The 12,275-nt window shown below is 46.6% G+C and overlaps 1 protein-coding gene across 1 annotated transcript in view; it reads left to right on the forward strand.

Moving 5' to 3' along the window:
• The first annotated feature begins 2,235 nt into the window (after positions 1 to 2,235).
• Positions 2,236 to 12,275, forward strand: part of PTCHD1 (patched domain containing 1) — a 52,314-nt gene continuing 42,274 nt past the window's right edge. The window contains exon 1 of the mRNA XM_012656329.1: positions 2,236 to 2,588. Coding sequence (XP_012511783.1) covers positions 2,238 to 2,588 — 351 coding nt within the window. The 5' untranslated portion in view covers positions 2,236 to 2,237. The remainder of the gene's footprint in view (positions 2,589 to 12,275) is intronic.

Raw genomic sequence — 12,275 nt, forward strand, 5'->3', positions numbered from 1 at the left:
TGGGTGGTTTCCCAAAGCGCGTGCCCTCGCAGCCACTTGCGCTCGCCTCGCCGCTTGCAGGGGCACAAGTCAATGAGGCTTTTCCCTCCGCGATCATCGTGAATCAGCAAAGCGCTGCAGAGCAGCGGCGTCTCCGCGAGCAGAAATTAAGATGCTGGGGGAAGGGCACGAGTGGAGTGTGGCAGGGGAATTTCTAGCCCCTTCAAATGTGTCCCTCCCGGGGATGGCAATACTGAGGGAGAAGGGTAGGCTGGAAGCCGCTAGACTTAAGCGTCCTGGGGAGCCTTTGGAAACAGAGAGCCGGGTGGGGGAAGAGCGAGGATGAGCAGAGAACTCCTCCGAGAGACGGGTGGAAGGACCTAAGGAGCGCAGGCAGAGCAGGCAGGTGCGCCAACGGGGTGGGCAGCGCAGCAGGTGCAGATGTTGCCGAGGGACGGCATAGGAAGGAGGGTCTGGTATGGAGGAAGGGAGGAGAAGATTTTTAAAAAGAAGGATTTCCCAGCCCGTGACTTCCTTTTTCCAACGTGCAAGTTCCCAAGTTCAGTTTGAGAAGTGGAGGGCTGCTTAGCGTAGGGGAGTCTGGAATGGGAACGTTAGGGAAATGCCTCCCTGAGGCGCGTTCTCCCACCCGTTCCTCCCTCTCTCTCCCCCTGTCTCACTCCCTCGCGCTCTCTCTCTCCCTCTCTGCCTCTGTTCCTCCTCTTCTTCTTCCTCCTCCTCCTGTCCCTATTTCGCCTTCCTTCAGCTTTGATTAATATGCAAGTCCATGCTCAGTAGTGCGGTCCACCGCCTCCCGCTCGACCCTTGGCGCTGGGAGGCTGAGCAGGAATGGGAAGGGGAGGTCGAGTGCTCAGAGCGCGGACAAAGCCAAAGAACCCCTTGTCGCGCCCAGGTCCCCACGCCCTCCCTCCCCCGGCCACAGAAAGCGCCTCAGTGACCAAGACTCCGAGATCCGGCTCGGTCTGCGTTGCAGTGGACGGACCCAGAGGCTTGGAGCGCGAAACGAAACGCGCTAAATTGTACCTGTGCGTGGCCGTTCCCGCCGCCGCCGCAGGTCTATCCCGGGCCCGAAGCCGGCGCCCGCCTTCTCAGGGAATTCTCTGGAGGGGGAGTGCGAGGGGAACCACAGTGGCTGCCGGCTAGCTCACGGCTGGCGCGCACACACACACGCCCAACTTTGCCAAGCCGTCGGCGCCCCCCGGGCTCCCCCGCGCCCCCTGCGGCTCGACACACTCGGAGACTTGTATCTCCTGTGGTCTGAGATAAGGTTCCCCCAACTCTCACACCCTCGCGTGTGGAGCAGAGGGCGGGGTGAGGGAGAGAAGAGGGTTAAAGCTACTGACTCCCTGGCCAGCCTTTCTCAAACACTCGACACCCGCAGAGACGCCCGCGCTAGCCCCGCCACACCAGGTCCCCCAGACCTGCCAGTGACGACAGAGAGAGGAGGAGGAGGAGAAGGCCGGGCGAAGACCCGGGAGCCTAGGAGCCCCGGAGCCCAGGAGCCCTAGCGATGGACGGTTCCATCGGCTGACCACCATTATCAGCACTTTTATTACTGGGGGGGCTGGGTAGGGAGCTTTGGGGTGTGCAGCAGAGCTACTCAGCCCCAATGCACTCTGGAGCGACCATAAATTAGGGGCAGAGAGATTCTCCACGGACACCTTTTGAGTGGACGTGCTCCAGACGCACACCCGGACCCTGTGGTCCCGCCAAAGCTGCAGTGTTGGGGGGTATTTTAAATGGCTCTTACTTGGGAGGAGGCGTGATTTCCACGTTCGAGCGTCTTCGCTCCCCACCCCCTCTCGGCACCAGCCAGTGCGCGCCACCACCTGAGCCTGGCGAGAGCCGGGGCGCACGCAGTCTTCAGCCAGCTCCTTTCCGCCTCTGGGGAGACTTGGCTCTCAGCGGGTCCGCCCGACGCCCCCCCACCTCCCTGGGAGAACTCTTTACTTTTTGTTTGGAAAATCGGGGCCATTTCTTTATTTATCTCTGGGTCTCCCAGGAGTAGGACAGGGGAGGGGAGCGCGAGCTCGGCGGGCCGGGACGGGGGAGGGGAGCGCGGGGAGGGGAGGGGACTGGGTGTAGCCTGGAATTCTCCGTCCTCGTGTTCCTGGGCTGGCGCGCAGAGTCTCCTGGCGATAGCGCCGCCGCCACCGCCGCCGCCGCCGCCGCCGCCGCCGCCCGAGCCCGCGCCGAGCGTGCGCCTCGCCCTCCTCCCGCGCCCGCTCTGCTCTAGGATGCTGCGGCAGGTTCTGCACAGGGGCTTGAGGACGTGTTTCTCCCGGCTCGGCCACTTCATTGCCAGTCACCCGGTCTTCTTCGCCTCGGCGCCGGTGCTCATCTCCATCCTGCTCGGCGCCAGCTTCAGCCGCTACCAGGTCGAGGAGAGCGTGGAGCACCTGCTGGCGCCCCAGCACAGCCTGGCCAAGATCGAGCGCAACCTCGTCAACAGCCTCTTCCCGGTCAACCGCTCCAAGCACCGGCTCTACTCGGACCTGCAGACCCCTGGGCGCTACGGCCGGGTCATCGTCACCTCCTTCCAGAAAGCCAACATGCTGGACCAGCATCACACCGACCTGATCTTAAAGGTGAGATGGGGGGGGCGGGTGCCGGCAGCCTCCGCCGGCTCAGCGGCCGCGGCTGGGCTGGCTCTGCGCTGGGGTCCCAGCTGAGAGCGCCACCTCTCCTATCCCGGGCGGTTGCCGCAGGGGCTCCCCTGCACCGCGCGCCCCAAGGCGGTCGAGCGGAGCCTCCCAGACTCCTGAGAAGGGAGCGTCCGGTCCGGGTCCGGCCCAGCCGTGGCCCTGTCCGCGTCGCCTCCGCCGCCACCCCGCAGTTGCTGCAACAGTTGGGGCGGCGGCGGCGGCCACGGTGCCGTGGTCGGTGCGCTTGTTTTGGTCACAGTGGGCCTGGGGGCGGGGAGGCTTTGGGTAACTGGGCCAGGAAGGAGCAGAACAAGAGAAGACATTCTAGCCAGTCCTGGTACTTGAGAACAAAATACTATGCTTGGAGGGGATCCTGAGATACCCCTCCCTGTCCCCAATTTTTTTTTCTCCCTTCCTCTGGCCCCCGGAGTGTTTGGGGAAAGGCTGCTGGGGCGGGTGGAGGTTGGAGGCTGAAGAAGAATGTGAGGCGAAATGGTGAGGAAAATGCCTCCCACCCAACCGGAAAGAAGTGTGGCCCGTGGCGAAGACAGGGGGCTGTCCTGCTGCCCTGTTCCCCCGAGCGAGAGAGCAATCTCTGCCTTCTCGGGTAGGAAATTATGTCTGTAATTCGCAGTTATTTCATCTTTCACAGTAGCTCCTCTCCTCTGAAATACAAAAACTTTGGGAAAAGAGGGAACTGATCCACTTTTATTTAGGTGCATTTGAGAGTGGGGGTGAGGGGAAGAGCCAGAGAGTGAGAACAGAAGCCATGCTGTATGGCCCTGAGAAGAGCACAGGAAACAGCGCAGCTAGTTAAGAGAAGCCGGTTGTGCCTCCAGCTGCCGCAGCGGGAGGTGGGAATTTGTTGTGAAAAGTGAGGTTAATGGTGGTAACTTTCGGGAAGTTCCTAAGAAAAGCAGAGGAGTGAGGACTAGAGATGGAAAAGTGGAGATCCCAGCAGAGAAAAGTAAAAATAGGTGAGAATGTTCCGTCTGAACCCCCGTGGGGATTGTGGGGTATGTTTACTTAATGTTCTCTTTTGGGGAGGGCAGGCGGAACCAGCCCCAGCTGGGACCCTGGGGCAGAGGCATGGACGGTGCTGGTTTTGTGTGGGTCTCTGTCCGGATCTGGGAATAGAGGACAGTTAGATTTCTAGCGTACTTATCCCAAGGGGAAGCTACCAGTGAACGTGGGGAACACTTTCCTCTTCTTTTCCTCTACAGGTAACAGTTTATCCCTAGAGACAAGCTAATTTGCCTCTATTATTTCCCTCCCTCTGTTTGTTGACATGTTATCAATCAGCAATTAGTAATGAGGGGAATCTGACTAGGGAATCACTGGAAATAGGACCTTTTTACATTGAGTGGCTCATGATATTTTTAATGGCATACAAATCATCACGCATTCACTTATCGCAGAACCTTGGTAACGTTAATCCTGAGATGTTTGCTTTTCTAATAATTATACTTCCAACATCAGAGTGGTTTTTTTCAATACTTCAGTGACCATATTTTGACACACAGATAAACTGCTCCAAATGCTTTCCCAAGAAAACATGTAGTAGATTCATCACGGGCTTAAGGAAACTATAATTTAGCCAGTCCTGACAGTTGGAAATGCCCCATCTTTTGATGAATGATCTACCAAATGATATTTCTCTTTGTATTTTTTTTCAAAGTGATGTTTCCACTGGCTTTTTCCCCCCTAACAAACCATCAAGCCACTGTGACAGGCAGTCACCAGTTACATTCACTCTCAAGGTTAATGAGACATCAACAGGCACATACATCAGATCTCTTTTCAACTGGGTTCCATTTCCCCTATTTGATTTTGATCAGTTCAGGACAGAAAATACTATTATAGGTAAAGGTTGGAACTGGAGACAGAGGCTGGGTTTGCCTCTGTGCCTAAAGGGCAACTTTAAAGGACAGTGGTTGAATCAGTGGGTTCTTTTAAGAAACGGGATGGTTTTTCATGTTCTAGGTGTCTGGGTAAAATCAAAACCAAGCCTAATAGTGGTCCAAACTCATTTGTAGCTGATGACTCTGGTCAAATGAGTTCATACAGCTTATAAAAACCTTAACTTACGAAACCAGGGAAATTGCCTTTCATTTTAAATTACATATCCATTTTTTCTTCCTTCATCCATCCCTTATTTTTGGTAGGTATAGAGCCTGGGGACAGGAAAATGGACCTTCAGTAGTCATGGTAATGTAAAGTGTGGGAGTGATCACATCATTTTTTTTTTCCATTTAAAGACATGATGACTTGTCCTTTACAAAAGGTGTCAGGAGTGAAAGAGTCACTGTTACTGCCGTTACTAGTGTTATTCTGATACTTCATTACTGGCATCAAGGATAGCACTGACAGTTAACACTGTACACAACACCAAACAGTCCCTGCCTTTTTTATGGCATGGCATTTGAAGTGAAGTGGACAGAGCATAAGCAGAGTTTGAGGTTTTCTGAGGCCCCACTACAAAACTGGAGGAAGTAACTTGTCGGGCTATGTAGGGTGCTGCTTCAAGCATGAAGAATAGACCCATTCTTTCCTTATACTGTTTTGGGGTTGTACCTGTTTAGTAAAGGAGATCCTTCTTGGGATATTAGTCCAGCTACTTGCTGACCAAAAATAAACCAGGAAGGAGGGGTGATGACAAAAAATGAAAAACCAGTTTGACTTTTTAAAAATGTAATTGAGAGTATTACAGAAAAAAAAAATTATGTTTGAAAATCCAGCTGACCCGGTTTGGAGGAGCTTTCTCAAATTTGTGCAAGTGATGTGATTACAATACTCTGTAGTGCAGAATTTGACCCCACACTACAAGGGAATGACTTTCCCTAGCAGTGGTTGGTTTCCTCTGGAGGCTACAGGGCAAAGATGTAATTTTAAGCAAAAGTGGGTGGGACCTAATGGTGGTAAGGGCTCAACCATTAATTTCTGAACCTCTTTAAATAAATGCTGCTCTTCAAAAGTCTTCATTTCGCTAGGAAATTAAATTTAGCTCATTATATCTTTTAACAGAAAATCTATGATGTTCATCTCAGAGCAAATTTGAAAGTAAGGCCTCACAAGCTTTTATAGATATGTTTCTTTTCTTCTTTGTGAACACCCAAAATGAAGTGTAAGAAGTGTAATTGATCCAGGCTGTGACCAAAACAATACTTGATTTGTTCCAGTATCATCTGTGTAGAGTGAAGAATCAGTATAGCCCAGTCCTTAAGATAATGATATCAACTTTATGGTACTTTATAAGTCAAAAAATACAGTATGTTTAAATACAATAAACTGGGAAAAGTACTGTTATTCCATTTTATTGATGGGAAGACTGCTCCTTAGAAGTTTACTGACTTGTCCGTGGAAAAAAGACAAGGACAGAACCAGAACTGGGACCCAGGATTTTGGATTCTAAGTCCAGTGCCCTATAATTGACTTTCATATGATAAACTACTTGAAAGATTTAAAATGTAAATTTTTTTATCCAAACGAATTATACTTGACCAAAGTCCCATCCCATACCGTTGTTCTAACAGTGGTAATTGGATCATAAGGACATTTTCTTGACTGATTCTGTCTGGTGTCAATTAAAATCCACATATAGAAACTCCAAATGCCAAAAGTAAACCATAAGATATTTGTAATTAGCAATATACAAAGACACAAGATTTTACTGGAAAAATCTCTGGATGGTTGAGGGTAACTGCTTCCTGTTTGAGTGCTATTCATTGGCAGGGTGCAGGTGGATTCAACTCTACTGCCTCACGCAGTCCATGGCACATAGTAGCTGCTCAAAAATTACTTGTTGAATGGACCGACCCTAGTTTACTCAGACATTTATGTGATGGGTAAGGAAAATTCCATAGAAACTACTTTGAAATGTATTTTTTAATAACATTTTTATTTTTACAACTTTACCAGCAGTTTCTAGGCTTCTTTTGTGCAAGATACTATTCTTCCATCCTTGATAACCTCTGTGGTCATAGCAAAGCATATCTCAGTTTTAAAATTGGGTAGGGGCACTTCCTTTATACAACATCTACTTCTTCAAAGGAAATTCAGGATGTTTTATTCCAAACCAAGGAAAGGACGTGTCCTCACTAAGCAAACCTTCTTCCATTTACTAGGGAATGTCATTTTGTTCAAATATTGAGTCCATTTTATTTAAACCTTTTTATGTTTAAATACATTAAGTAGAATTAAGTTGTGGCTGGGCACTGTGGCTCACGCCTGTCTGTAATCCCAACACTTTAGGAGGCCAAGGTGAGAGGATTGCTTGAGGCCAGGAGTTCGAGACCAGCCTAAGCAAGAGCAAGACCCTGTCTCTACAAAAAGTAGAAAAATTAGCTGGGTGTGGTATAGCCCTAGCTACTCGGAAGGCTGAGGCAGGAGAATGGCTTGAGCCCAGGAGCTGGAGGTTGCTATGAACTATGGTGCTTACTGTACTCTAGCCCAGGTGACTAGAGGGAGACCCTGTCTCAAAAAAAAAGAATCAAGTTGCAAAAAAGATGAATAAAATCTAACTTGGAGTTATTTACTTCAGGTTTTCCAAGAAGAGCAGCATAACTGCTAGCTCAGGATCACAAGGACCCGATAGCTGGATCAAGATCCCAGTTTTTCCAAATACTGTCTCAACACTTTGAATCATTACAGGAATCACCATCATTTCTTCCTCTACAATCTAAGATAAGCAAATTCCAGCCTATTTTTGAGCTTAGAGTGTGTTTGTACATTTTTAAAAGATTGTCAACAAAATAAAACAAAAACCAAGAAGACTATGCAGCAGAGACTATATGTGGCTTACAAAGCCTAAAATATTTACTGTTCTTTACATTAAAAGTTCCTATGTTGTATTCCAAAATTGAATTATTAGAGCAATTTTTAGAAAGTTAATACTGTAAGGCAGTAGGTCTCAACCGGGGGTGACTATGTCCCCCAAGAAACATCTAGCAATGCCTGGAGACATTTTTGTTTATCAAAGCTGGGGAGGGGGCATGTGCTACTGGCATCTAGTGGGCAGAGGCCGGGGTCACTGCTAACCATTTTATAATGCACAGGACACCCCCCACAATGAAGAATTATCTGGCCCCAAATGTCAGTAGTGCCAAGGTGAAGAAACACTCCACTTTGTGTGTGGTTTTTTTGGTTTGTTTTTAGGATTTTGTTTTAGCTAAACTGATTATGTAAAATAAAAAGCCAAAGAGAAGTTCATATCCAAAAATCTTATAGAACTTTCACTGGGGACAAATATTACAACTTCTGAGGTGATGCTCTTTTGGGCAGTTGGGCAGAGACCAGATTTTCCAGTATAATCTTTCCCAAGATGCAGTTATCTTGCTCTCTCCTATAGCTCTGTCCCCTGCCACCCACTGTAGAGGAACCCAAGAAACTGAATGCATTATAACTGCTTGAATGACAATACTGCTAAATTGACACTGGCCTTTGAGGCTTGTCAATTAGTAAAGTGCCATTATTGGCATGCCTGAAGCCTCAATCTGTAGCCGTTGCCCACTTAGGCCAGGGTACTTGTGACAGTGTGTAAGACCCTACTGTGAGTGATGACCTGCCAAGGAGGCAGGAAGCAGTGCTTTGTTGCCTATTCCAGCTGCTCTGCTTTTCTGAGTGTAAAACGACAATAGAAGAGCTTGCATCCAAGGAACATGGAATCAAAGAACCTTGGGTTTAAAAGGCTCCTTAAAGGTCATCTCTGCAGATGCTAATGCTAGAATCTGCTTTTAGCATCTCAGGGTGCTTTGTCTAGTGACAGGTGCTATGAAGCCTTGGGCAGTCTAGTCCCTTCTGTGAGTTATCCAAGTGGCAGAAACTCTTAGAAAAGATTGAGCCCAGGCCGGAAAGGACAGCATTTATGCATTTGCTGGACCAGTCAATTGCTTTTACACTTTATTTTTGCACTAGAGGAAAATTAAGGAGAGATTGAGATTGCTTTTCATTCTCCTGTCATTTCATAGGTTTGCATCCAAATAATCTAAATACAATCTCATTGTAAGGTTATCTCACTTTGAAGCATGTTTCATTTCTGTGGCTGGCATGTCCAATGCCCACCCCACTTGTCTCATTTAGATGTGGGGAATCAATCTTTTACTTCCCCATTCAGGTACACATTTGGGACAAGCTTTAGTTAAACTTCTAATTTAAGGTGAAATTTAAATATAAAGCCATAGTGTGAGAGGAAGCCCACCTAATGACTCATGGTATCTTGATAGATGCCCTGTTAGAGTTAGGGAAGGATGATTATTTTTTAAACGAACACAAAAACTGAACCTTTCGGGATTCACCAGACCTATAAACCTCACGGAATTGTTGAGCATTGAATTGGTAACTCCTTGATAAGTAAGAGAAGGAGAAGTAAGTTAACAGAAGTTATTTGTTTTCTACCTGAGTGGTTGCATCATCCTTTGGTACCAGATCTAGGCAAATGTGAGATACTGGTGAGCTGATCAGCTTTGACTTTGTGGGATGTGCCATCTGGTGCCTAACTTTGGGGCTCAACGTGAGCCCCAAGTGATACTTGAAATAGGCTTAAAGCAGACCTTTGAAGTCACCTGCCTGCAGCACTGCCTGTATCACCACGACATACCCGGAAGGCCACAGAACTACTGAGGAATCCTGCCAGACTGATTTAATGACCAGCAGGGGGGGGTGAGTAATCTCTAACCTTTAAAAGACAAGAAAAGAAAAAAAGGAAATCAACACCAGTTGTTATTTCATATGGGAAACCCTGAATAATAAGTCATGCTTTCAACTTCAGAATTCATATTTTGAACAAAAGGAGGCAATGAGGGAATAGAGAAGCTATTTTTATCTTCTTGCTCTCTAAGAAATCCTCTCAAGAATATTGTTTCTGGTATTTTGAAAGATCCCCATTGTTAGGTCTTCCACTTTAGGATTAACTCATGGGCTGCAAGTACAGTGGAGATGCAGGTTTATTCAAATGCAGTCAGTTATCTTGGGAGGTGATATTAGAAAGGCCAATAGGGGAGTGTGGAAGTAAATAGTAGCAGGAAGCCAATCAGAGGAGTATTTATCAAGCAAGTGTCCACTGTGGGCAGCCAGGGCTCAGTCTCACTGGGGAACTCTGGGAGACACCGTAGAACACGTGTTCAAGGAATCTCAACTGTGGGTAAAGAAGCTGGATATTTATTCCCCAACTCCAGCCATCATTGGTTGATCCGGCTGCATACAGGAGCATTAAATCTCTATCATTTCCATATGCTATATTTGTCCCACAACTAGAATTTAAAAAAAAAAAAAAAGCCTTGGGCACAGAGCTACAGGTGTTTGTGTTAATAGTAAGTGACCTTGGCATGTAGAGGTAAGTGTGAGCTGAGACTATATATGGGTGGAACCCTGAAAGCATCAACCCTAAGTGTCTTACACTCATCCGGAGTTATACATCTAGTGATTTAGGGCTCAGATTTCTAAGATATATTCATCCCTTCACTCAAGATGGCCACGACCTTGTCTCCATGAAGCTTACAGTCAAGAATGATCCAACATAGATGTCTAGTTATTCTTGAGTTTGACAAACACCACTGGATGCTGGTAAAGATGATTCCAAATAGGGCCTAGATGCCACCAGGAGGTGTGGTTTTAGATGCCAAACCTCTACATTTGAGTGACACATATCCAATCTTTCTTTCCTTTATGATTATAGGAGTGTGCAGGCCCCCATCTCACAGCCCCCATCTTTACACATCTACTTCTGTTGTTCTTCTCCCTAGAAATACCCTCCCTCCTTCCTTTAAGGTTCAACTCACATGCCTCCTACTTCATGAGGCTTTCTCAGATTCATGGCTTCTTCTCTTCCTTAAGTCTATGTGGATCTCATTTGTATCCACATTGTTTAATGCTTAATTGTAGACTCTTATATAATTTGCTATGTTGTCATGTGATCATTTCTCTCAAGCAAGATCATGAACTCTTCAAGGGCAGGAACAATGTCCGATACTGCCACATCTCTCCTGGAGACTAGCATAATGTGGAGTGTGCAGCAGGTGCTTAATAAATTATTGCTGGTTAATGGCTTATAAGATAGGAAATGTGCTCTCCCTCCGTACTGATTTGTTTTGGTCAACTATAATTTTGCCTGGTAGCATGACCATGTGATTTCTTTATATCTATCCTCATTTTTCATCCTTGACAAATCTTGGTTTCAAACTTGTTGATAAGCAATAAGCATCCATTCTGCTTCCAGATCTTGCCATTTACTTTACATGAGGAAAAATTCTTAGAGAACCAAACACCTTACCACTTTCTCTGGTCCTAGTACAGTTTGGGAAGGTGTGAAGTTGACCTCAGTCCCCATTCAGCAGCACATTTCCACATGGGAGGGCAAAGCACTCTGCATTTTCCAGTGAGCACCCTGGAAGTCAGCTCTCTACAGTACACATGCCCTTATTTGCTTGAAGTAAAGTCTCGAAACATTGGCCACACCCATACCCAAATGTAAACGTGAAACACACTTTTTTTTTAATTTCAGCATATTATGGGGGTACAGATGTTTAGGTTACGTATGTTGCCCTTGCCACCCCCCAAGTCTGAGCTTCAAGCATGTCCATCCCCCGGATGGTGCGCATCGCACTCTTTGTGTATGCATACACCCATCTCCTCCTCCCCCCTCCCCCTCCCCTTCCCCCCTGCCCGGCATTCAATAGAAGTTATTCTTATATGTGCACTTATGTGTTGATCAGTTAATACCAATTTGATGGTGAGTACATGTGGTGCTTGTCTTTCCATTCTTGGGATACTTCAATTAGTAGAATGCGTTCCAGCTCTATCCAGGAGTATACAAGGGGTGCTATATCACCATTGTTTCTTAAAGCTGAATAGTACTCCATGGTATACATATACCACATTTTATTAATCCACTCATGTATTGATGGGCACTTTAAAAAATAAAAAACAAGGCATTCTCCTGACCATAGCACCAATGTTCAAGAGTTCACCATTCTGATGTTACTTAGCCCCTCTCTTCTTAAGACTGAGCCCAGGGTAATAGAAAGTATTGTTCTAAAAGGTGAACTTAAAAAAAATGATACTGGTAGAAAATCAGCATGTTTTGGTGAATTTAATGAAAACACTAAAACTGCTAATTTTTTAGTATTAAAGGTGGAGATTCCTTTGCCTATTCTTTCTTGAGGCTCTCCTGCTGTCACTAATACCATGGCTTTGTCAGTTCTTTCTAAGTGTTTCAAGAAAAAAATGCATCTCTGCTACAGAGCCATCATTATAAGCACTCAGAAAATCTTTGTAATATTTAGTACCTTAGTTTTGTGAAGTTTGAGCAGTTGGCTTTTGTTTTGTTCTTATTGTGGTATAGCACCTAGGCAAGTAGTCATACTGAGTAAAGTTTGCTTGCTCTCAGACTTTGTAACATGCACACACATCACCTGGGCATCTTGTTAAATACAGATTCTGATTCAGTGGATCTGGGATGGGACCAACAAGTCTACATTTCTAAACAAGCTTTCAGGTGATGCTGATGCTACTGGTCATCAAACCTCACTTTGAGTAGGAAGGCTCATATTTAGCTATTGTAAACAGAACACTGGATTTGGAATTCAGAAAGCCAAGCTCAAGTCCCCATTCTCCTAAGTATGTGACTTTGGGCAA

Source organism: Propithecus coquereli, unplaced genomic scaffold (assembly GCF_000956105.1).
Source record: "Propithecus coquereli isolate 6110/MARCELLA unplaced genomic scaffold, Pcoq_1.0 Scaffold50, whole genome shotgun sequence".
Classification (NCBI taxonomy): Eukaryota; Metazoa; Chordata; class Mammalia; order Primates; family Indriidae; genus Propithecus; species Propithecus coquereli.